The 26,289-nt window shown below is 45.2% G+C and overlaps 2 protein-coding genes across 7 annotated transcripts in view; one reads left to right on the top strand and one right to left on the bottom strand.

Moving 5' to 3' along the window:
* The window catches only part of SCYL3 (SCY1 like pseudokinase 3), a 917,463-nt gene extending 900,006 nt beyond the window's left edge, over positions 1–17,457 (bottom strand). Inside the window, exon 1 of the mRNA XM_078686597.1 lies at positions 17,063–17,457. Within this exon, the coding sequence (XP_078542723.1) occupies positions 17,063–17,347 (285 nt within the window). The 5' untranslated portion in view covers positions 17,348–17,457. The remainder of the gene's footprint in view (positions 1–17,062) is intronic.
* STX18 (syntaxin 18) overlaps positions 17,371–26,289 on the top strand; it is an 897,615-nt gene continuing 888,696 nt past the window's right edge. For 4 of the 6 annotated variants that reach the window (XM_078686654.1, XM_078686620.1, XM_078686612.1 and 1 more), the window contains exon 1: positions 17,371–18,127. In XM_078686654.1, coding sequence (XP_078542780.1) covers positions 17,972–18,127 — 156 coding nt within the window. In that variant the 5' untranslated portion in view covers positions 17,371–17,971. The remainder of the gene's footprint in view (positions 18,128–26,289) is intronic. The other 2 variants (XM_078686645.1, XM_078686636.1) reach the window with 2 other exon arrangements.

The following is a 26,289-nucleotide window of genomic DNA, read 5'->3' as shown; positions in this document are numbered from 1 at the left end:
GTATGTGCTCCTCATAGCGTTTCAGTCCCCGAAAACACACCAGTTGAAACAAGGGAAATCGTTTCAGGGAAAATAAATCAGACTGCTGAGAGTCACATAAAATAATTACTGAAAGTTCATGTTATCGGGATGCCAGTCAGAACATACACTCTCAAAATCATCTTCTACCTGGCATTGAACTTTAAAAGTTCCTCACCGAGTCATCTTAGTTCTAAATTCACTGGAAAAAAACATAGGTTTCAGGGACGTTATAGTTAGTTGGACATTTCACTCGTACAAAACCAGAGAAATTCGAACGTTATAGTTAGTAGAGCTAACTATAACTCGCGCCCCCGCAATGCACTGCTGATGACGTCACATATTACATCACTCATGACATGGTCAGTGACCTCACTGATGACATCTCAAATGACATCACTGATGCCATCATCCAGTGAATGTGTGTTTCTGTAAAGTTTAAATATATTTTATATATGTTAATGCCAAGGTGTATTGAAGGATGATTTGGTGTACAAGTGTCTGGGTGGAGGATTTAATAGGTGTGTGACTGACTATTAGGAAGTGATTGTGTCTTACTGAATGCATGGGTTAGTGACTATACTTTGTGAATGTCTGTACCAGTCCCTCTGTTGTGGTCTAAGCTGCTGCATGAGTTGATGAGTAGGTACATGACAGTCTATATGGGTTACTTATTGGTTGCATGAGTATCTGTATGTGTGCCTCAGTGTTTGTGTGTGTGTGTGTGTGGGTGGGTGGGCGAGTGAATTTCTGCCTAAATGTGTGAGTGGATAATTTACTGGGTGAGTGGGTACAATAGTGCATGTGGAAATAGCTGTGTGAGTGTGTGTGTGTGTGTGTGTGTATCAGTGTGTTGGTCAGTGAATGTATGTCTTAGTGGTATGCGTGTGAGTAAATACATATGTGAAAGGCAGTATATGCGAGTGTTGGAGTATATAAATGACCATATGTGAGAGTGAGCAATTGTGAGTGGCTGTATAAATGAGTGTGTGCTTGTGTCAGTGACTGTATACGACAGTAAGTATATGTTGATCTGTATGAATAGGTTAGATAGTGAATGTAAAACTGTATAGGTGAGTAAATGGCAGTGTTATTGATTATTTACATGACTAGCTAGGTGTGTCAATAACTTAATGGATGAGTGACGGTGTAGGAGTGTTGGTATAGGTGTACGAGTACATATAATAGTGCTGTATTTTTTGAGTGACTGCATGTATGAGTAACTGTATGGGTGAATGAATGTGTGTGTATAGCTAGGAATTAGTCAATGGGTATATAGTAACTGCTATTGGTTTCTCTATGTTTTCAAAAATGGTAGTCTGTATTTTAGAGTGGGTGTATCAAAGGTTATATTAGGGTGTGAGGAGGTGCATCAGATTATCATGTGGATGATGTCATCAGTGATGTCACTGACTATGTCATGAGTGATTTAATATGTGGCGTCATCAGCAGTGCATTGCAGGGGCGCGAGTTATAGTTGGCTCCACTAACTAGAACGTTTGAATTTTTCTGGTTTTGGATGAGTGAAATGATCAACTAACTATAACGTCCCTAAAACCTATGGTTTTTTTCAGTGAATTTCTAAGGTTTATTTAAATACTAATTTCGAATTATAATGTTCATTAAACCTATAGTTTTTTCAGTCATTTTAAATTATCATTCCATTCCCAACCTGGTGAAAACTGCCAATATCCCCAGTTTTCCATCGATAGCTTCCGCAAAAAATAAAATCTCCACAAATGAGAGTGACAACTATCGCTAATGATAAGCAGAGTAGGTGTTCTCGTGCAAAAATAACACGAAAACACCGCTTCCCGATATTTTCAACGACCAGTCAAATCTGCAATACCATCCAAAACCAGGCGAAAAGCTGTGTTAGCAGTAAGAATTTAACATCGGCCTTTTACTGGTGTAAAGCAGGACTACCTACAGTATGACAGGTAGCCCAGAGCCACATCTAAAGACCAACACTTCATAGAGCTACTGATCATGCAACTCCTACACCCAAGAAAGTCACAACACCCATCACCACCACCCCCAGGACATGCCCCCCGGACCACACCCACCCCCTACTACCACCGAGGCAGGACAGCCGTCTTCAGCTCCACCTGGGAGGATCACCTGATCCACCTGAAGAAGGTTTTAGAGGTCCTGCAAAAGGCAGGCCTAACTATCAAGGCCACAAAGTGCCAGATAGGGCAGAGTAAGGTTGTGTACCTGGGCCACCTTGTAGGTGGGGGTCAGGTTCAACCACTGGAGAGTACGATCCAGGCCATACAGAACTGGGCTCCTCCAACCACCCAGACACAGGTCAGAGCTTTCTTGGGCCTGTCTGGGTACTACAGAAAAGTTGTCAAGAATTATGGGTCCATTGTGACAGCACTCAATGATCTGACATTCAAGAAGATGCCAAACAAAGGTTCAGTGGACAGTTAGCTGTCAAAGGGCATTTGATGACCTGAAGAAGGCCATGTGCTCTGCACCAATCCTTAAGAGTCCTGACTACTCCAAAGAGTTCATTGTCCAAACAGATGTTTCTGAGTTGGGGGTGGGAGCTGTGCTTTCACAACTGTAGATGGTCAAGACCAGCCCATTGCTTTTATTAGCAGAAGGCTGACCCCTAGAGAGAAACGTTGGTCAGCTATTGAGAGGGAGGCCTTTGCTGTGGTTTGGGCCCCGAAGAAGTTGAGACAATACTGGTTTGGCACTCACTTCAAAATTCAGACCGACCATAAGCCCCTCTTATGGCTTAATCAGATGAAGGGTGAAAATCCCAAACTGCTCAGGTGGTCCATTTCCCTACAGTGGATGAACTTTACAGTGGAGCACAGACCAGGGACTGACCATGGCAATGCAGATGGTCTCTCCAGGTACTTCCACTTAGAACATGAAGACACAACTGGTCAAGGTTAGTCTAATGTCCCTGCGTTGGGGGGGGGGGGGGGGGTTATGTAGGAGAGTAGGGTCTGCTTTCCTATGGTCACCCCATTTTTTTGCTTTTTGCTTCACTGGTTTTCGACTTAATGTGGCTGTGGGCCTGCTAATCAGACCCACAGCCCTGCTGTTCTCTCTCTAAATTCACAACCATGTACTTTAGGTACATCACCATTTGGGTATTGGATCACCTTATGAGCCCCTGTACAGTGTACTATAGGTACCCAGGGCATAGGTGCACCCAAGGCCTACCAGGGGCTGCAGCATATCTTTTGCCAGCACTGGCTGGCCATCCAAACTGACAACTGGCTGACCACTCAGCTGGGGCAAGGTCGTGTAATCACCCCTTGCTTAGGTATAGTACTCCTATATCTACCTTTACATATAGACACATAAGCACCTATAAGTCACTCCTATGGCAGGCCTTAACAATCCTGGAGGCAGAGTGCTTGGTTTTATGTGAGATGGTGCTCTAGCATGAGCTGAGCCTGTCTGCAGCTTTCGGAACCAAGTCCTTATAGCTGTTCTCTGATATTGCCATACCATATACTCTTAAGTGCATTATAATCCTTGCGGTTAGATGCTATCTTTGGTTTGGCTTTATCAAAGCATGTCGTATAAGGTGTCATACGCTTTGGAAAACGACCCCCTCGCGAGTCCTGGCGACGGCGGAAGCATTCCACCCTTCTAGAAGGAGAAGACATGTTACTTTACTTAAACGCGGTTAAAACTAACCAGAGCCTCAGCATCACAAAATGGATGCTGCTGCCACAGACACAAGTCTGGCCTCCTGCTGCTGACCGAAACTCCAGCAGGGGAGGCCTGGACAAAAGGTTTCCTGTCACAGGGAGGTGCTAGCACCACCCCAGACAGGAGATAGTGGATTGGGGCAGGGAGGGTTGAATGAAACTAGACACTGCCTGGGGCACACAAGGTGTCCCATGCATAGCCCAGTTCAAACCGGTGCTGGAGCACTCCAGCCTCAGCTCTGGCGCGAAACTGGACAAAGGGAAAGGGGTGTAACCTCCCCCTTCCTGGGTCCCACCCATTGGAGGGACCTAGCAGGTAATCCAGCCCCTTGATTTGGAATAAAGGTAGGAGCTGCGTCCTAAGACATCAGATAATCCTGACTGAGACTTTGATACATAACTCTGGACCCTTCAACATCCTACTCGACGTAGAAGACTGAAGAATCTCCCTTGTGGTCAAGGAGTGGCCACCCTGTGCAAGCAGGCACCATCAAGCGCTCAAAGGTTTGCTTTGTTGTTGCTCTCGCCGGAGCTCGAACGACAGAGACCGTCAAGAACCGGACTTCCAGACATCAAACAGCCCGATCCACAGCCACAGCAAAGCTGAGACCCGTGGAGGCGACGTGGGACCGGCCATCTTGGAAAGCTAGCGAAGTGCATTCTGTGCAGCTCCCGAGGCACCCTCGAAGCTGTGTATTGGGGATTGAGAAGCCCCAGCCCCGAGCATCATTTGCACCGAAGATCACCTCTCCACACTCACAGAGTGCTGCGTGAGGTCCTTTTGCATTTTCCTGCTCGACGCATCTGTCCAGTCACTTGCCCGTTGGCTAGTGGCCTCTGTGACGACGAACCTTCGAATTTACAACGCTGGTCTGGTTGCTCCAGACTGGCCCCTGCTCCCCTGAAAAGGAGCAGCCCATCAGACCTTGCTGGTCTGATCCAGAAGCCATCTTCGATTCCTGCGTGGGTTGCATTTGCCAAGGCCTGTTGACTCCAATCCGGAAGCGGACACCGCCGACAGTGAGAGCCTTCGTGGGACAGTCCGTGTCAGACTCCTGGTCATCGTCGATACCTCCGGGTCCACGTGGCAGCGGAGACCAGCTTCACGACAACCACCTGATTGCGCCCGACATCGCCTGGTTCCTTCTTGGTCACTGGCTAGTGACCCAGACTCTGTCCCCTCTGCTTTCAGGTACTCTACATCTTCGAGACAACCTTGGATCCACCCGGACTCTTCTCACCTGGTCGCCTGCAGCATCTTTTCTCCAAGGCTCCATAGAACTCCACGACGAAAGCCGACACACTTTGACACCTATGCACCCGCTTCCTGTGGGTGAGGTAACGCCAGCACTACGGTGCTCCTGTAGAGATTTACATCCCTAGTGTCCTAGTTTTAAGTGGTTAAGTTATAGTCCAGTCGGAAGACTTCCAAAACTGCAACTTTCTAACTTCACGCACCATTGACTTCTATTGGTGCACGCGTGTGCATTTAGACACTGCACCCGCATCCTGTGGGCCACCCAGTCCTAACTTCTGTTAGTCCAGTGTAGCCCCAGTGATTCTCAAGGCCCTAGTCCTTACCATTGTTCGTGACGTGGTTCTTATACCACTATTTTAGTATATGGTTTTAGGGGCCACCAGGGCCTATCCATATTTGTGCAACTTTTGTATGTTATATGAAGTTCTTTGTTTAACGCTTGTGCTTCTGTCCTCATTAGAGTACAGGGGATTATTCTAGTAATAAATACATATATTTTATAATATATTATATAACTTGTGTTGTGTCCTTTCATTTGGTATTAAAAGGATTGCATATGGTAATACAGCTGGCTTCACATGCCCTCTTGAGTTAAGCCTAAGACTGCTTAGTCCATGCTACTACTAGGATAGCTGGTCTATAAGGTTGACTTTACAACCATCACCCTAAGGGTTGTTTGGACTGGTACAAGGTGCTCACTAGAATAGTGAACATCATACACCAGGCCAACTTCTGAGGGAGGGCGACCAGAGGGAGGGCGACCAGAGGGAGGGCGATCAGAGGGAGGGAGATCAGAGGGAGGGAGATCGAGAGGACGAAGGCATCCGCTGCAGGGGCCTGTGTTCAACCACATGGTCACCGTTTGTTGTTGTTCTAGCCCCGCACCTACACTGTTTTACTGTATCCCAAAAAGATGCATCTCCAAAAAGTGTGTCACCAACATGAAAAGTTTGAAAAGCTGTGCCCTAACCTGATCATGCTATGGGTATGGTTAATCAGAGCAATCTCAGATTTCTGGGCCAGGTCGGTTCCATAAATTTTTGGAAGATGAGCCCGATATATGGCTGCCAGAGATCTCTGTAAGAATACCCTTGCTGTGTAAGTGTCAAAGAGAACCTCTCCATACCAAGCACATGCCAGATGGGATGTAGCCAGTTCAGCACATTATCCATTCCCCAGAGTGCTAGTATAGACTGGTACGCCGCCCCTAGTGAGAGAGCTATACTATGACCTCTTCATGAATAAAGTGGATATGTAAGTGCGTTGGGGAGTCCCAGTATGGCATATGTGGGAAATCTGAGTATCTGTGTTTCAAAAAATAAGTATCTATGTCAGTCAAAATTTCATTCCGGAATTGTTTTAGTCTAGGGCACTCCCACAGAACATGCATCGCAGTTCCAGGAATGTCGCAGTGCCTCCAGCACCTTATCACTGGGCACCAGTTTACCTCTATGAAATCGAAAGTCAGCAAAATTCTAAATTCAGCAAGGGGTCATTTGTGTAGATTCCTCAAGGTTTCCCTAAAGAAACTGTTGAAATAAAACAAATTATGTGAAAATGAGTAGAAAAAAAATATATTTGTGACAACATTTTCATCAGTAGCTTCTTGTTAAGATGACTGATTTCCAAAGCCTTATACTGTTAAGACTGACAGATCCTTCTGGTTATGGTGAAATGCATGGTTTGTAGGTTCCCCAGAAACATGCAATACCCAGACGAGTAAACTAAGCCGCAACTTACAAATGATTTTTTACTGTGTACCAAATCATATGATAAAATATAAAGAAATTAAAAATAGATATCATGGAAAACTATATATTTTTGGAATGTATACAAAACACTGAGTTTAAAAACAGTGGTTATTTGTCATCTCTGAATTTGGGGTTACCCATACTATCATGTGATTCAGAGGGCATTTTGCAACATGTTTTCTTTCTGGCACACTGGCTTACATTTGGAAGCCACAAATGCAGAGAAATCAAATTAGTAATAACAAATGTTCTACTATTCTGAGTTTCCACATGTCTTTCGATAAAAACGGTACCCCACGTGTGTGGCTGAGCCTGCAACACAAATCATAACTTGGAGACATATTTCATGCAGCAGAATCCATTTTAGAATGACTGCAGATACAGTTCTAGCTCAGCTGCCACCCAAAGAAATCTACCATACCCAGACATTTCTGAATACACCCGTGGAATCTCCATTGACTGGTTTGATCTATGCCTGTTGCAGGAGCTAGCCCCAGCCACACAAACGGGGTAGCGTTTTTAGCAAGACAAGTAGGGGATCGCTAGTTGATAGGAATTTTTGGGATTCATGCAGGATCTGGAAGTTTATGTCACACAAATGCATGATTTTAGACAAAGGTTGAGTATTGTGGGTAGGAAAATATTGTGGGATCTACGCAAGGAAAACCACCTTGGACTCCCTCTGGTGTCTAGTTTTGAGGAAGGTATGGGTTTTGGTAGGTGTTCCAAGATGGCGGCCGGACCGAGCCCGAAACGTGCAGCCATCCAGCATGGCAAGTGAAACAATGCTGGGATTTTGCTCTCTCTGCTGGCCCATTCGGAAAAAGAACACCTATAAGTAGCCAAATGTACTCTTTCTTGCCATAGGGATGGAGATGCTTTGGTACCCAGGGGAGAAGAAAGGTAGGGCCTGATGTCAAGATGGACCAGAACCCATCCCATTATTGTATAAAAATTATTCATGGTATGCAGCAGGCCTTCTGCCATCTACCCATGAGGGGCTAATTAGGGTAAACACCTTCTTGGCACCCTGTGGGAGCAAAAAAAAACGTTTGATAATCTGGATGCTGGAGGTTTGGCCAAAGGGTTCGGCGGGATGGCTCCACCCTTTTTTTAATCCCAAAACAAAGGCCAGTAAAGATTTCGGTCCACCGCCAAATGGTAGAATGGATGAAGAAACATGGTAAATGCTCCGGAGGGCAGGGGGGAGGGTCAGAAAGACTTCTAGCCGTGACCATGAGGGAAGCACAAGCCCATTGCCAGAGGGTCAACTCTACCCTCCAAAATAACTCGTTAGGGTATAGTGGGCATTCTGCCCCCTTTAGGCGTGTGGAATGGATAAAGGCTTATCTTCTCCTTCCCCCCCAGGGAGAAAAAAAGACTGCTGGTGGTAATGTGTGTGGGGGGTACAGGATGGGACAGATACCTGTCGGAACGCCTTATTGAAAGGCAAAAAAATATCCACGTGTCTAGAGGGCTTTCTGCTTTCCCCCCCAATCCCACCAAGGGGCAGATTGGAGATATTAACCTCTTATCTGCCCCCAGAGATGGGCGAAAGACTTTTGCGGCTCGGGATAGTTGGGGCACTCCCTCATCCAAATAAACTTCTTGGGGTTTATGCCCCCCTCTGGGGCGAGGATTAACGGTAAACACATCTTGTCTGCCCCCAAGGGGGCAGAAAGACTGTTGCAGGTTATTTTTCTAAAGAAAGTGCCATCCCTGGTGTCTAGTGGGCTTCCTGCTCACCCCTGGGGGTATGTCGGGTGTGTGTATCTAATTTCTTATACAAGTAATTGAACTTATTACCCATCAAACTTTGTTCTCTTTCGTGTGTTCCCTTTGGATGAAATTGTTTTGTTGTTACATGAGAGGATTATGCATAAGTAACAGGATAATTCAATTACTTGTATAAGACGTTAGTTACGCATACCATTGTTTTTTCTTCATAAATACCCAGGTTCAGAGGGACACTGGGTCACCCCATTGTTATGCTGCACCCCTGGGGGTAGGTTGACAGTAATAACCTACTAACTGCCCAGTGGTGGGGGGGTGAGAATACTTCTTGGAGTCTGATGGAAGATCCCTGCTTGGAAATCACCTTCCTGCATTGACCCCCAAACAGGAATCTGTTAGAAATGGGATTTCCGGCTGACTAGGGCTTGCGCCTAAACCAGTCAGAGACCACCATTCCTACGTCAAGGCAAGGGAGTTACACGCCAAGATAACCCCTGCTCACCCCCTTGGTAACGTGACACGAGCAGTAAGGCTAAACTTGGAGGCAATGTGAGTTAAGTGTTTGCGCACGCACCCCCAGCAACAACACCCAAGGCCCACCACAAAGGAAACTCCACACAAGGTTATATATAAAAATAGCCTTTGTATTGTACAAAACACATTAGCTAATAAATACACACTTTACAATGTGCCATAGGCACGGGCAGAATTTACAGGGGATAAGGTACATGGGACAGGGCCACGTACGCCACTGTCAGGAATAAACACGTTTAGAACTAGCACTTGGTAGAACTAGCACTTTGTAGGGATAACCCTTAGCACATAGAACAATTGTAGAACCAAAATAGAAAATAAAGCACACAACAAGTAACTACTGGTAATAGGTAAGTACCACCTACGCAACCCTAACCACCTTAGGAAAATATCACGCAGGGAACCAGGACCTCACTAGCAACACCTGTACTAGGAAGAACAACCACCTAAGTATCACTATACATTTAGGGGGATAAGCTAGAAGCTAGACACATGATGCATAAAAACACATTCAGAGGTGTAGGAAAAACAATTGCGCAGAAATCACATTAGGCAGGAACACATTCGCGCATAAATTACATAAGCCACCACCTGTGACTGTCCTTAGGCCAACCTGGCCTTTCTGGGGCTAGGACGCCCCGTGTCCCAAATGTCAGGGCCGGCTGCACAGGCAGCCAAAGAACAAGCCTAAACGTGGCAGCTGCCCACTAAGTGCTGGGCAGCTGTAGTAGGGAGCCTGGCACCACGTGCCTCCTGGCTCTTTTCTGGACGCTGACTGAACAATGGGGCCAACAGCGACGTGGGAGCCTTGTAGGCTCTAAAACAATGTGGCCCTCACAAGCCTCGTGGGCTCTTAACAATAATGTGCCTCTGTTTGGAGTCCCGCTCGGGGGACTCGAAACATGCGAATGCCCAGGGGCCTCCCAGGGCTCTCCACCAAAATGCGGGCTGGGAGCCTCGTGGGCTCGAGAAATCAAGGCACCCTTGGAGCCTCGGGGCGTTTAGGAAATGCTGCCCGGTTTGAGCCTCGTGGGCTCTGGAAACAATGCCCCCTGAGCCTCTTGTGGCTCGCTCACGTTAGAGTCCCCCGCCTGGGGACTCGAAGAAACAAATGCCCCCTAGATGCTGGAGCCTCTCAGGGCTCTAACAAAATGCCCCCCGTGATGCTGTTGCAGTCCCTCTCGGGGGACTCTAAAAAATAATGCCCCCGGGGTGTCCCGCTCTGGGACTCAAGAAAGTGCCCCAATGTCAGCAGAGCCTCCACAGAACAAACCCCCGCATGGAGGAAGCACACTAGGGGGGGCGGGCACCGGCTATGTGCCCAGACGCCCCCTTCCGCCCCAAACAGCGCTGGGCCCCACTCACCGGCTTGCAGGGTTCCTCATGCTCTGCTTCGGTCTGCGGGGCTCTCTTGCTGCGGCCACCGGACTCTCCCTGGTGCGGCGGGCGGGGCTCCTCCTCTCCGGGCCTCGCTCTCCTCGCGGACCTCTCTCTCTCTCTCTCTCTCTCCCTCTCTCTCTCTCTCTCTCCCTCTCTCTCCCCAGGGCTCTCCCTTGCTCCTGGGAGCCCGGGGAGGGAACAGCGACGCTGGTTCTCTATTGGTGCTTGCGGCCGCACCTCCGGAGCTCTTCTCTTCGGTGCCGGAGCGCGGGGTGGGCTCCCGGCTGCTTCCTGTTGTCTCTCGGTCCCGCCCCGCCTGACTTCCGGTTCGGCCGAACTGGGCCACGGCGGTGATTCTAACACGGGGTAGGCTCCCGTTATAATTAAATGATAAAAACGGGGTTGGCACCCGTTTAAAGCACAGGGGGATCCCCACGCTGGGGAAACCTCTCGGGGACAGGGAATTGCAGCTTCGGTCTCCAGCAGGAGACAACAGCGCTCCCCTGTAGGAGAAAATGAGCGCTTCCCAGGCGCTTCAGGAACAATACAGCGCTCCCAAGCGCTGCTAGGAACAAAGTTGAAGGTCCAGGCAAAAAGGCCCTTAGGAAGGTGGGGTGGGGGGGCAAGGCTGGGCCCAGAGCCAGCTCACAGGGTCCTACTAGGCAGGGAGGCAATCCCCAGTGGCGGTCCTCCTGGCGCCCAGCAGCAGCCCCCCTCAAGAAAAGGATCCAAGAGGAGAACATTTTGTAAGGGGACACAGCCCCTTCTTATACTAGAAAATCCTTTGTCTCAGGGTTCAGGGTGGGGTAAAAACCAGTCGCAGCTGGTTTTGGAGCACTCTTGATGTGCTCAGCCACCATTCCTATTCACTAGTTAGGCTAGGGTCATCAGTCGCACCACAGGGGGCAGAGCCAGCATTGTGTGGGGGAAAGCCCAGCCCTATTCAGGTCCCAGGTGTACTCCTCCCTCACATCAGACAATGCTAATCTCAACTCACCACCGGGGCAGACCCATCATGACCATTGGAGCCAGGCTCACCATAACACAACAAAGAGAGGAGTACCCCCTGCAGGCGTAACAGAGAGAGTCTCTGTGCCTAAAGCTTAAGGCTTCAAGAATCGCTTGTGCCCAACCCGTAAGTGGGACAAAGCATGTCCTTTATGAAGACCCCTCACTCACCAACCTAGTTGGTGACATGCTTCATCATCGGGGTCCCACCCCGTAGGCCGAGTGCCAGGCTCACCAGCCAGCTCCAGGCAATCACAAGCCAGACACAAATTATACAAACATGCCAACTTCTAGAAGTGACACTTCCACACTAGACACAATCATGCCTCATACATCACTGCGCAGCATTCAATCTCACGAGTTCGCACATACCAAACTCGACCCTGCACTCCCCACACATCAAGAACTACCATGGTCACACATATTCCCCTTGCATTCCTATGGGAGGGCAGGTCACTCACCACACGCACGCACTTTACCCTGGGACACAGTGGTAAAGTGCGCAGAAACCAAAAATCACTATCCCCAGGTCACCATTAAAAAGCAAAAAGTTCAGGGGTGAACCTGCCAGAAGGGCCAAGTCCAACAGAATCTACTAGAGAGCTATACCATTGGAAAGGTGATAGTCTCATCTAACCAACAACAAATCCCCTACGTAAATTACTGCTCAGGGAGGGGCTGGGATATGCGTTCGAGCAACCATAAAGCAAAACTGAAAGGCGTTGGTCATTTTACTTTCACTGTAATAACGTCAGCGCAACATGCATCATCATTACAAACTGGGGGAAAAAAAATCTTGGTCTGGTGGGGACACTCGAGCTGGAAATTTTAAAAGGAAATCACTCTGGTGAACAGACCAGCGTGATTCCTTGCAGTGGGTGCATGTACCAGGTGGTCTCGTTATGACTGGGGCTGCGATGAGGACGAGACCATCTGGTCCATACCACTGAACAGGTTAAACCCCTACACAGCAAAGTATTGCATAGTAGATACTATTTACAAAGGGCAGTATTTTCTAGGATATTTAAGAAAATCAAAGTGCGCCTCTTTACTACATGAACAAAACAAGCTATAAATCCAATCTGGAATCTTGACAACAAATTAAAACAAATAAATACACATGGGCAGTTATTAAATCAAAAGTCTCTTATGACAGGCTCAATAATCCATTCAGGCTAATCACCTATTTAAATGTTGTGTTTGTGTGAGCAAAATGCATCAAAGAACACATACGCTCTGAATTACAAGATACACGTCGCACATGCAGTTTAACTAAGGGGCTACTTGATTTCCAATCACCAAAACATAATGGAAACACCTATGGGACAATGTAATGATCTACAAAATATAATAGCCTCAATGTATAACACAATCCAAGCAAATGCAACCCAGAAAAAATTACATAAAAACCAATGACTGAAGAGGGTGATCATACCCATTTTCTCTGTGTACTTCTTACTGTACTATTTTTTTAAAGCAATTTAAGAAATGCGACTTTCTCATAACTAAAGTTGACCTGTCTCCCCACTGTCTACCTAATTGCAGATCGCCAACAACCACTTATCATTGACCCCCCCACCTTGCACAATAATCCCCCCCTGACAATTTGGAAAACTTCCCCTAGCACTGCCTGCAGTCAAGCAGAGGGCATCAACAGTCCTGCCAAGTATCACGCATCAGGTGTGACACTAACGCATTTCAGTGTGGTGGTCCGCATCACCGCACTGAAATACGTTGTCACGCATATGATGCATTCCACATTATGTGTCTGCTGAACTTAGTGCTGCCTTAAAGTGAAGTGTGTGGCAGCTATCAGCACGTCGCCCCTGGCCTGCACACACAGCTTGTGCAGGCTTGGTGCGCCCACAGTTAAGCTACGGGCTCCTGGCAGGCAGCTCACTGCTCTGCTACAATGTATCTTAATCCCCGGCGCCATTCTGCCAGTCAGGTTGTAATAAATCTGGCCGCCCGGGCGATGGCGCTGCGGGGTGACATCATGTCCTGCTGCCAGGCCACTATCAAAATCATGGCTCTCTTTAAGCAGCGCTGCTGCTGCTTGCATCAACCCAATCAACAAAAGAAGGTTTTGGGTCCTGTCACTGACCAGCCTGGACCTCAACAATCGCTAAACAGAACAAAGTGGCTAATCAGGTTTACTTTATAATTATTCAAAACACACCCAGCCTGTCTGTGCTGCGTGAACCACAAGTTTGTTCAAAGAAAATTTCTTTTCATTTTTGACTTAATTTCATTGATTTATCCATGCGACATCAAAGGCACATTTGTCAAAACAGTCGAATCAACATACAGACATTTATGTGCGCAATATATACAAGTGACGAAATTATTCACAATGGATGCTCAAAATTCAGGACACCAAAAAGCAAATTGCTAATACAATGCAAATTGAAACAAACAAAACATTTCATAAAAAGAACCAGTCCTTTAAATTATATACCAATGGACAGGCGGAAACAAATACAATAAAACTGCCTGCCTGTCTCAAAAGAACCTGTGGTTAGGTGTTTAAAGGATTGAACAGCTGGGGGCAAAGACAGTAATATTAATTATTCCCTTGCTGCACCCTTCTTCCTTATCACAGACTGGGGGTCAACGCGTTTCGAACCAATGATGATTACAAGGTTCTGCTCAGGACGTGGACTTGCATCAACCCGGCAGCCCACACTGTGGCCCCCGCCCGCTGCAAATCCAATTGAAATTGCCGAGCCTGGGGTCCGAGTCTCTCTCTCTCTAGCGCACTCTGTGCCTGAGTGTCACCCAGCTGTGCAGCAGCCCGGGGCTGCCAGCACTACACAGACTTGTCACACTGACCAGGCCGCCAACCGAGAGCGGACTATCCTGCAGTGGACTGAGGAGGTGGACGCCAAACAGAAATGATTGTCGCCTGTGGGGGTCAGTTGCTCGGGGCCTGAGGAGCCTGGCTCCTGCCTTGAATGGTAGCTGAGAAGGAAACCAAGCTTGACATGGGTAAGTAACAAGTGTACACTTTGTTAGTAAAATGTGTGCAGGCTGCAAGAAACGGAGAGCTGATATGGGGAACTGGAGCTGATTTTTTACTGGAGTACCTGGTTAAGTTATTCGGAATCGAATTTTGACAAGATTTACTACTTTTATGGTATGAAAAACTTAGATCCTGCATATTTTATGGAGCCGTGCTTCATAGGAAAAAATGCATATTACGGTCATTGTTTTTTCTTTTCACGAACTGCAGAACATGCATATTACAATATCTACTACGTTACATTTCATTTTTAAGAATGCAATCTTTGCCTTAGCCAATGTAATGTTAAAATTATTTTAAATTTTAACTCATTCTGCTCACATACGTTTATGTGCGCTGCGTGTTGCCATATAGAGAGGCATCAACTTTGACACCATGTTGAATCATTTTATACATTACCAGTCAGAGGTTTTTTAAAACATGCCAATATGGGAATAGCGACTAAAACCATGTATGATCCAGATATTACAATCCTGCATAACCCAGACAGAGATCTCGTATGAAAAGATGATCATACAGACAAATACTATTTTTATACCTTGACATCAAAATGTATGTCAAATTCCTGGCTGATAGACTTGTTCCTTACATTGTTCCTTACGTAAATAATACACTCTGACCAATCGAGCTACATCGGGGACAAACATTTGGTAATACTAGGAGGGCATTTTGAGTTGCAGACACAGTCACTGTGCCTGCTGCAAAGTGTTGAACAAGTAAGTAGCGGTTACCCTGAGTGTGTGTCAGACGCATTATTGGCAGAGTGGCGCGATCAGGCAGCTGCCTTTCAGAGTGGGTGCTCACTAAGGAGACCGGCATTTATGATGTAACTCACTGTTCATGGATGATGTTGTTGGGTGGTCGCCTCTTAGGTTACAAGGGCACTAGATTACTACCTCCATTTCTGGTGCTTAGAAGCAATTTTAAGATTTTGGAGTTTCTGGTTGTTCAATTGGGTGTCATTTCTGATATTTATATGTTTCCCTCGTCCTCGTTGCTTGAGTTTGCTTGCGAGAAAGTGTCACACATTGTCATTGAAATGTCACTCATAATTACACTGACATTATGAAAATGTCACACAGAGATCCAAAACCTTGGCAGCTATGCACCTTCTTCTTCAGTAATAAACAATATCCCCACCATTTCTCCACCCACCACTAACCCCCACCTCTTATCTTCTCTGTACTCTCTCACGTCCGACCTTTTCTTCGTGCTCCATTTTATTACCCATGTATTGTTAAGTACTCCATTGATTTGTCCATTGATTTGTTGAAAAGGCTGCGCTCTAAAGTCACATACGTGCATACCAAGGAAGATATGAGCCAAACAACAACGTAGCGAGGCCAGTATTTTGTGATGCCTTCAAGTACCACATTAATCTGCACAGTTTAATTACTTTTAAACTGACATTGTGTTCGTGAATCTTATATGTGTATCTGCAAAAGAAGTTCACAGTCTAAGCCAACCAACGACTGCTCGCAACTACTCTCCTGTTCTACTTAATGGCTGGGCACTGGCTTGATACACTTGTCGGGCCCTTGCTGTAGCAGAGTGTGCTTTTTGTGTTGGTCAGCGGCCATATTTAACTGGAGCCTTCTCTCCTTGATGTGTGTAACAGGCACAAGTCTTACGATTAATTCTACAAAAAGGCAGACGAGTATGAGCAACCAGCCAGTATCTGATGCAAACTACCATCAAATGTTCTGACATATATAGAACATTCATGAGCACCTTTGCGTCAGGACACAGTGGGTGTCATCTCTGGCCCCAGATTATAAAACTAGCCTGTGTTGTACGCTTTATTCCTATGCTCTGCATCCCTAAATTCAATGCTAAAACGAATTTTAACACTGGTGGAGCATGGGATAAATTTCAGAGCTCAAGCATATCAAGAACTTCTTTTTCCAAGCGTATTCTTTTCACATTTCAGATTTCGCATCCTCTACGCACATACAAACGACTCCATATTACCTCCACATGAAAACATGTACCCTAGTTGGTATTCTGTATCCCTAGACAGGCTTTCTTTGCTTGTCACAAAGGGGAAAACTTTGTGTTCACCAATCACAAATGGTTTCCAATTGATATAGTTCCTGGCATATGGAATTCGGGACAGGTAATCAATTGTATTGAGACTATTTCAGTTCATTCAAGCGCCACCCTGGAAATTGGATGGTATATTCTATCAATCAACCATTTGTAGTGCACGCTACATACCCGTGAGGGTCTCAAGGCGCTGGGGAGGGGAGAGGGGGGCCTCTACTGATCGAACAGCCAGGTCTTGATAAGTCTCCTGAAGGGCTGCAGGTCTTGGGTCTGTCGTAGGCTCAGTGGGATGGTGTTCCAGGTCTTGGCGGCGAGGTGGGATATTCATTTACGCAGCAGAATTCACCTTATGTTTTGCTACCTGTATATGATCTAATGTACAAATTCTATCTGGCACAACTGGATCTACTACACCATATACAATCTGACTCCTGCAATTTACTTACGCTCGAGATTCAATTTCTCTCATCTCCTCTAACAGGCCCTTTCTAGGGTGTTCTCCCATCTATTAGCTACGAGAAAATATTCTTCTGTCAGATCATTCACACAAAGTCTCCCTATGTAGGGCTCCAGGGTAACCATAATCTTAAATCTCGTTTTTAAATATCAGTCTGTACCCCCTCGTTACCTGTGCTGCCTTGTGAACCTTGTTCTGATTGTCGGGCTGGTAGATGAAAACAGTGCATAACCGCCCGTCCCGCAGCAATGCCGGGTGGATGGAGAGGCCGGAAGGCAAGGTCCAAGAGGGCTCCTGCAGGGTACAGCCTCGAAGAGCACTACTCTCCGCGCCCATCGCCCCGAAGAGCTCGCTGCGGTACAAGGTGTTACCACCACTGTCAACAGGAAACGCTGGAGCCCAGGAGAGCAACTTCAGCCTACCGGGCCTGGGGGCGTGTCTGATGGTGACGACCATGTCAGTTGTGGGCAAAACTCTTCAAAGTGGCTGTATCGCGTGGGGGAGGTTCTTTATCCGGCGTCAGCCTAGGGGCGTGGGCTCTACACGCCGGCTGCCATATTAAATGTGGGCAAAAACCTTACGTGAAAGAGGACGCTAGAAAGCTTCTTCCTCATACAACAAAAACTTACAGTTATCAGAAGGCATTTTGTTCCCAGTTTATCAACTCATTTGTTATTGGGGCAGGCGAAAAAAAGGTACAGCACCAAGAATGAGAATAAGTGACTGCGTGATAAATACATTAGGTCCGCAGTTGGCCAATCATTTTTCTTACACATTTCAAATTAACATTTTATGAAAACAGATACTTTTAAAGATCCAAAGACTATTTCAGTAGCATTGACATATTTAAACTGAATTTCTGCTCATAGTCACGTCGCTGTTACATTTTTAAGATGGCCGCTTGCTCGCGACGCCTGGTAGAGCCAGCGTCACTCAGTGTAATGTTCAGCTGTTTGCAAACGCCTCTGCGCCGTCGTAGAATGGTGACGTTCAAGACTCAATCCAACCTGCCCATTGACGACTGGAAGTGGAACTAGTGAGTATAGCAGTGGATACGAGACTCTCGTAGAAGAGGCAGATATGGCCGTGGACATCACCCTGCTCTTCAAAGCTAGTGTCAAAACAGTGAAGACAAGAAACAAGGCTCTGGGAGTAGCCCTGGACAACAGCAGTAAAGATGAGCTCTTCAGGAAGATCCGCCCTAAGGGGGACTTCAATGTTCGAGCCAAGGAGGTGGTGAGTTAATTGACAAGATGCATACTTGAGTTTGATTGATGACAAGATTTCCCCCGCCCCCAAATATATTATTTGTTTTTATTATTGAGCATTTTTAAAGACTTCGTGCTCGCTTGGCAGCCTAAATGTGGTCTCACGGCTAGACTGCCGACTTTGGAGCTGGGAAACCAAGGTTGGAGCCTCGGGGTCGACTCCACATCCTGTGATTCTGGGCAAATCACTTAATCTCCCCGTGCCTACCAAAACAAGCATTTGCAATGCAATACTTCTCGCATTTACGCGAGTTTGAGCTATTGGCATTGTATATGACAATATCTTTTTTTTAAGTTTTGGTTTTTAAAACATACATCAAAGGCATTGTCATTTACAATGGCAACAGCAAAATTCGCGTAAATGCGAGGCCTGTTGCATTGCAAATGCTTGTGTTGCTCGCCCTCGCTCCGACTGGTGTGCTATTCCTAGGGCTCGAGTCGGGGTACCACGCGGGTGGACGGCGTCCCCCCACTTATTTTACTGTGAGCTCAATAACTATAAACTGCAACTGAGTGCAAGCCACCTTTTGTGACGTGACTTCCTGTTGTGACGTCAGCGTCCCCCCACTTCTTTTTTTAGGACTTGTGCCCTGGCTATTCCGTTCACTGTGAGTGCATTGTAACCGCAATCGTGCCTGTAAGACTTCCACGTGTGGGACATGCAGACCGTGTTACGAGCCCTCACGCACAGGGTCACACAGTGCGATGCATTCCAGCTGCTATTGTGACTGCGCTCTCATGAATGAGGGTTCTTCCACCTGCGGGGCATGCAGCTCACAGGGTCATGCCTGCACGTGTAAGGTGCATCCTGGTAGCTCCATACAAGGCTTGGCATTTTAAAATTTATTTTATGCGTTTTTGTATAGCGCGGACTTTACCCGAAGGTGTCAGAGCGCTTCACAATAGGAATCCTACTGGGGTAAGGAAAGGGTGTTCGCCATTAATGTGGGAGCACTCAGTGTTTGATAAAATACCCCTCACACACCAAAAGGCCCCTTGGTGTCATGCTTCATCATCGGGGTCTTTGCACCCCTCTAACGGGATGCGGTGTGCTACAACCTACGACTACGCGGGAGCACTTATAGAAATGACTATATGTGGTGCAAGTGAGTGAGTATATTATATGTGAGTGGTGGGTTGAGGTGAAAAAAATTAAAAAGCACCTGGCTCGTGGGTTGACTAGAAAAAAGTTTATTAAAAGAGGTGCAGTGCGAGGTAAATCTGTCGTGATTATGGACAGTACCTCAAGTGTGCGTCAACATGTTTTGGAGGCAAAAGCTCCTTCTTCAGGACGGGGGCACAACTTTCCCACCTTACTCACGTTTCACTTAGTTATAGGAAAAGTGTGTTATATGTTAATTTAAACAAAAGTGAAAAAAACTATATATACATGTGAATGTAATTAAAGGCTACTATGTGCCTACAGCGGATTAGCTCAAGTAAATGCGATTTGCATCACTTGTCAAGTATTCTTTGCTTGCTTCATGAGCATTTCAAAAACGTCTGGGGGGTGATTGCTCTGTGCAATGGACTCAGGATTACTCGTCCTCCGTCTTACCCCACACGCTGCTCCGCTCTCAGGTATAAAAGTGGCAATGGCACTAGGGATGAGGTCAAGAGAATGGTTTGAGGGCTTTGTTTCGAGGATGCATTTGAGGAGGGCATCTTCGGAGATGCGGTCAAAGTTCTGCCAAATGGCCAAGGATTTGCGCTCCTCTGGAGGGGTAGGATGACTGACCTGATCCACAAGTGATTTCACTTTTTCGTCAAAGAATATAGCAAATTCCACTGCTTTCTTTGTAGAATCCTCCAACTAGGAGGTTGGTGGAGAGCAGTTTGGATTCTTGATGAGATCGAATTGTTTTTTGGGTCTGTTTTTGGCTGAGTTGAGGAGGGTTCTGAAGTGCAATGTTTTTCCAAGGAAGATGTGCTTGTGGTACTTTGATCTTGCTGAACGAAGCGTAGCCAAATTATCGGTGGAGGGTGCTTGTCTCCATTGTTTCTCCAGGAATCTTAGGTACTTCCTTTCTTCATAGAGGGATTTGTTGAACCAAGGTGCTGAGGGAGTGGGCCTTTTCTTTTTGCTTTGGAGAGGAGCAACGTTATTGATTTCGACTGCAAGGACTGTGAGGCATTGGGAGGTGAGTTCGTTAACATCTAGGTTCGGGTCTAGCCTTGGAAATGATAACAAAGCTGATTCACAGATGGCACTGAGTTCAATATTTTTATTGTCATGAAACCAGGAGGTAGCCCTCTTAGGTTGGCAGAGAGTTATAGAGTGTGATAGGTGAAGAGAGAATGGGATAAGGAGGTGGTCAGACCAGTCTACATGAATAGGGGTAGCGATAGTAAGCATGCCTGTTTTCGAAATAACAAGGTCCAGGATTGAGCCCTTAGAGTGTGTTGTTTCTGTGCAGTGTTGAATAAGATAGTTTGCAGAGAGGAAGGTGGCCAGCAAATTCGCAGAAGAGTTTTGAGACGAGCCACAGTGGAGATTGAAGTCACCCACTAAGATCTGATTGTCACTTTGCGAGTATTGGTCGTTAATGAAGTCAGTGAGTTCCTCCATAAACGAGGGGCCGCTACAAGGCGGGCGGTAAATGGCATGGAATCTGAGGGGTGAGTGGTGGTGCAATTGAAGTTCAAGGGATAGGCATTCAAAAGTGCGGAAGGAGCTGTTAGGAAAAGCCTTAAGTTGAAGGGAGTTTCTAACGATGACTGCAACACCTCTCCCAACTTTGTTAATTCTATCATTTCTAAATATAGAATAACCTGTGGGTACTAGGAGATCAAACATAGAGTGAGAGGTATTGTTGAACCAGGTCTCTGTGAGGAAGAGTATATCAATATTGTGAAGTATGATGGTGTTGGAGATTTCAAGTTTGTGTTTTATTGCAGACCTGCAGTTGTGGAGCAGACAGCGCAGCTCTGTCAAGACTGTTTTGGTGACGGGGCACTTAGGCTATGAGGGGTGATAGGGATGTTGTACTAAAACGAGGGTGCTCGGGAGGGTTTAGGTGGATGAGTGGTTCTGACAGAGGAGATGGTCGGAATAGTGTAGATAGTAGGGCTACTTGGAGATGAAAGTGGAAGAAGGGTGGCGTTCGAGGGCTTGTGTGAGTTAGCTATGTTTGCAGACAGCAGGTTATGCTTGGCTATTATGGGGTGTGGGGGTGAGGTGCATCTCATGGGAAGGTGAGTGTTTTCCACAGGAGTTGAGGTGTACGGAAAAGTGGAAATCTTGGAGCTTAGAATTGAAATGGTAGCTTCAAGTTGGGAGATGGAGGTTATTGGAGAGCCTAGCTTGTTTTCCAGAGAGACTAGGGCAGAGCACAGCATGTTGGGTGGCTCAATGGAAACAGGAGGGGGTGCAATTGGCGGTGGAAGGCAGGGGGAAGTCGGGGGAGGGGAGTTGGGGTATAGGGTTCAGAGGTGGGGAAAGGTGGTGGTTGAGAGCGGGCGTTGGTGCATCAGAGGTGAAAGGAGAGTTGTCTTTGTTGGCTGTAGAGAGTGCATTTCTAGTTATGGATATTTATAACTTTAAGGAAGGTATGTCTGCTTTGTATTCTTTGTTCTAGAATGTTGTATGTGCATCTTTCATTTTACTACCTGCTCTTCGCTAGATCAGTCGTGGGTTTATTGTATGGAATAAATCTTCTTTTAACTATACTTGCTTTGGATTCATATTTAATTCAACCTGAAGATTGTACTTCCTACAATTATTGGCGAAGTTTTTTTTTTCTCAAGACCCACCGACCTTGGATTATTTTCTAAACCTCAATAATTATTTCTTTATCTTCAAATCCATGGATACATATATTTTTTAATTTGGATTTCTTCACTTCGTGATTTACTGCACATTTTTGCAGTTTTGCTATTCTTTTTTTGGACTTTCTCTTCAATATGTTTACAAGATTTACTCCTCGCTGTGGGCGTTAGATCTTCACATCATTCAGAAAAGGTACTTTACATTTAATTAATAGCCTCTTTGTTTTTGTACACTCCGACGCGAGCACAGATTGGCACGCTAGAGTGCAACATAGGCTATATTTACTTTTACTAAAGTGTTTACTTTCAACTCTTACCGGCACACAGCGGCAGGTGTTTACTTTTAAATCCGGACCCTGTGTGACCATTTTGTTTGTTTCTTCATGACGTCTGATGACAAGGATCTCTGTGACGCTTCACAACGTTCTGCAGAGTGTTACACAACGTTTTCGTCATCACGTTGAGAAACACTAGTCACGTTGCGTCAGGACGCTTCTCACACGCCGGCGGCCATCTTGATTTCACCGGAAAGCTCATCGGAGCTCATCACACATATCGGAGAGGTTTCTTCTCCTCTAAACTTCATAAAAATCGGATATTCATCACAGCTGTTCATCGTTTATACCCAACATATCGTCTTTCGTGCTTTTCTTCCGTGATAAGCACGGATTGTGGATTTCCATGTTTCTTGATCCTTTTACGGTGACATTATTTATTTATATGTTTATTATTTAAGGTGACATTATTTATTTGTTCAATTGACTATATTTTTTTATTGAGCTCACTACATATGAGACAGTTGTAAGTTTGAACACAATTACGATTTATCTTTTTATTAACTTTTCTCTACTGCATTTTAAACTACGTCTTCCTCATCAAACAACGTAATGCAACCTCGTCCTTTTTTGCAGGCTCCAGGTAAGCCTTTAGTTCCTTGGCACAAATGGTTTAGAGTTTTTGAGAAGTATTTGGAAGCCATATATGCTACTAAATATTCAGCGTCTAGGAAAAAAGCACTGTTATTTAATCATTTGGGTAGTGCAGGCCAAGATGTCTTTGATAATGTACCTGTTGTTACAGCGCCATCTGGTAACAAAACATGGAATGTATATCGTGAGGCTCTTGCTAGACTAGGCAGAAACTACGTTGATGAACCTTCTGTTATGGTGGAAAGGCATGTTTTTTTAAAAAGAAAACCGACACAGGATGAATCAATTGAAGATTACTTGGCTGTTTTGCGTGTCTTAGCAGCTAAGTGTCAATTTGGTACATACTTAGACACTGCTTTGAGAGATCAGTTGGTTTTCAATTGCTTCAATAAAAAGATACAGGAGCGCATTTTAACCTGTAAATATCCGTCACTGAATGAGGTTATGGATATTGCTCGTAGCATTGAACGATCTGTTTCTTCAAAGATTTTAACTCAAGATGCTGCTGGCAAATCTATGATTACAGACTTGTCTTCGAGTGTTAAAGGTAATGAACTTGTTGTGAATGTGGTTTCCACTAAACCCAAAAATACAAATTTTCGTGTTGATAATAAAGATTTTTGTTACAGATGAGGCTCTAAGTACCACATGGGCAACAATTTAAGTTGTCTTGCACTTAGTAAAAGATGTAACATTTGCAAGAAGATAAGACATTTTAAAACTGTATGTAGAGCTGCTAAATTTAAAAAGAGAGTGAATGCACTCGAGGTTGAGGAGGATGAACTTTGTCAAGCAATGAGTAACACACTGTCTACTATTGAAATTAACACTTTGAATAGTGATGCTAAGAAATGTAAAGGTCCTTTATGCAACATGCTAATTGGTGTTATTGACATCAGCGTTATGGCTGATTCAGGTTCCCAAATCACCATTTTAGATGTTAAAACCAAAAAGTTTTGGGCAAATGTTTTGCTTAAACCTACCGATGTCAATCCCAAGGCGTTTGGTGAATTTGACATCACTATGTGTGGTTACCTTTCTGATTCTATCAATTTTAAAGGGAGAGAGATTTTCACTAAAATCTATGTGGCAGTGAATAGTCGTGACATATTAGGCTGGCAGGATCAGGCAAAGTTAGGAATCATTTTGAAACCAGGACATCCAGAGCCTGTTGTTTTGGGTGATTTGCCTATATTGTCCATTATGGATAATGCTTTCACAACTTCTGATGATCCAGTTTTAACAAATTTACTTACTAAATATGCAAAAGTTTTCTCTGACAAGGTTGGTTTGGTAAATGTTTCCAGCATAACATTGTTCTTAAAAAAAATGTACTCCCAGTTGTTCAAAAGTGCAGACCTATTCCTTTGTCTGCTCGGGATGATTTAAAAAAAAATGCTTTCTGATTTATGCACTCAGGATATAATAACACCCGTTGAGTCTTCTGAGTGGGTTTCCGCCAGTGTTGTTGCTCGGAAGACCTCTGGTGAGATTCGTCTCTGTGCGGATTTGAGGGCACTTAACCGCAATATTCTCATCGATTGCCACCCCTTACCTAGAATTCAGGAGATGTTAGCGAATCTGGGTGGTACTAGGTATTTTACGACTATAGACTTAAAGTCTGCCTACCACCAGATTTCTCTCTCCAAAGATTCTCAACCTTTGACTACTTTTGTCACTTTACAAAAATTAGAAAGTGTGGGCATGACTATTAATAGGACGAAGTGTAAATTCATCACCCAAGATGTTGATTATTTGGGTCACAACATTTCGGTTGATGGCATTAAACCTAAGTTAGCTTTAATTAATGCCATAAAGGATGCCTCAAGACAAGGATGCTTTGAGAGCATTTTTAGGTCTCAGCGAGTACTATGCCCGCTTTGTTCAAAGTTATGCGTTAATTGTCCAACCCCTCAGGAATTTGTTAAAGAAAAATGCTAAATACATTTGGTCTGAGGATGCTCAGTAAATAAATTAATTTTAGATGCACCAGCAATTAGGGCCTTCTCTCATGGGCAACCTACAATTGTGAGAGTAGATGCTAGCTCAAAAGGTCTTGGAGCAGTGTTTAGCCAAGTAATTAATGGTCAAGAGTATACAATAGCTTTTGCTTCAAGAGTTCTAAGTGGTGCTGAATCCAACTACTACACAATCGAAAGGGAGGCTTTGGCATGTTGTTGGGCCGTTGAAAAGTTCCTAATGTATATTTGGGGTTCTAGGTTCCAACTTCTTACTGACCATAAGCCTTTGATATATATGCTTGGGGATAGCTGCTCTAACAGAGCTTCTTCTAGATTGGTCAGGTTGTTGGCTAGGTTGCAGGAATATCATTTCGAAATTAAATATATTCCTGGTGGGAAGAATATCAGGGCTGACTGCTTGTCTCGAATTCCTTTCGATATTGCTGATTTGGATTTGGTTGTTAATGGGAATGATTCTGATGGGGTTTTCACCATCAATGACTTGACACAGTGTAGCAAACTTTCTGAGGAAGACTGGTTGTCTTCTGATAAAAATGACCTCTGCCTGGAAAGAGTTAAGAGATTTTTAGTGCAGGGTTGGCCTTGCGACAGGAGTTTATCTATGCAAGAAAAATGCTTTGCTCAAGTTGCTGCAGATTTATCCATTGTGGATAATGTTTTAGTCAGGGAGGACAAAGTGGTACCACCTGAAGGTATTAGGTCTAAAATCATACCTCTTGCTCATGGGGGGCTTTTGGGAACATCTAGCACTGTTAGGAAAATTAAGGAAATGTATTGGTGGCCTGGTATTGATGGCCAAGTGAAAAATGTTGTAGATAAATGCCCCGAGTGCTTATGTTCTGATAAGCATTGGCGTTTGTCTACTTAGCCTTTATGCCCTGTTGAGTGGCCTGCTGGTCCTTGGCAAAAGTTAGGATTGGATTTTTCTGGTCCGTTTAATTTGCTCAGTGGTGATAATAGATTTTTGATAGTGTTAGTAGATTATTTCTCTAAGTGGCTATACTTTTTGTCTGTGAAGAGGGCTGATTCTAATTCTGTGGTTACATTTTTACAACGGTTATTCATGATTGAAGGCCTCCCTGCTGAAATTGTGACAGACAACGGGACTCACTTTATTTCCAATGAGTTTGAGAGTTTTTTGGGAAAGATCTCTGTTAAACATGTGTTAGTGCCCTTGTATAGTCCAGCTTCAAATGGTCTGGTTGAAAGAGCGAACAGGTTATGGAAAGAAGGTGTGCAGACAGCTGTATCCAATAATCTGGATGTTTGTAAGTATCTTTGTGATAAGGTATGGAATTACAACACAACACCACACTCAACCATTGATGTTTCTCCTTATCTTTTGCTCAGAGGTAGGAAACCTATTTCTCTGCTTAATCCATCTTGGTTGCATAATAAAATAGGTGATTTCAATTCTAACCTTGATTTACACAAAGTCAGGGAACATGTAA

This window comes from Lissotriton helveticus, chromosome 1_1 (assembly GCF_964261635.1).
Source record: "Lissotriton helveticus chromosome 1_1, aLisHel1.1, whole genome shotgun sequence".
NCBI classification, from domain to species: Eukaryota; Metazoa; Chordata; class Amphibia; order Caudata; family Salamandridae; genus Lissotriton; species Lissotriton helveticus.
The sequence above is the reverse complement of the archived record's forward strand: the minus strand, read 5'-3'. Positions and strand labels throughout refer to the sequence as shown.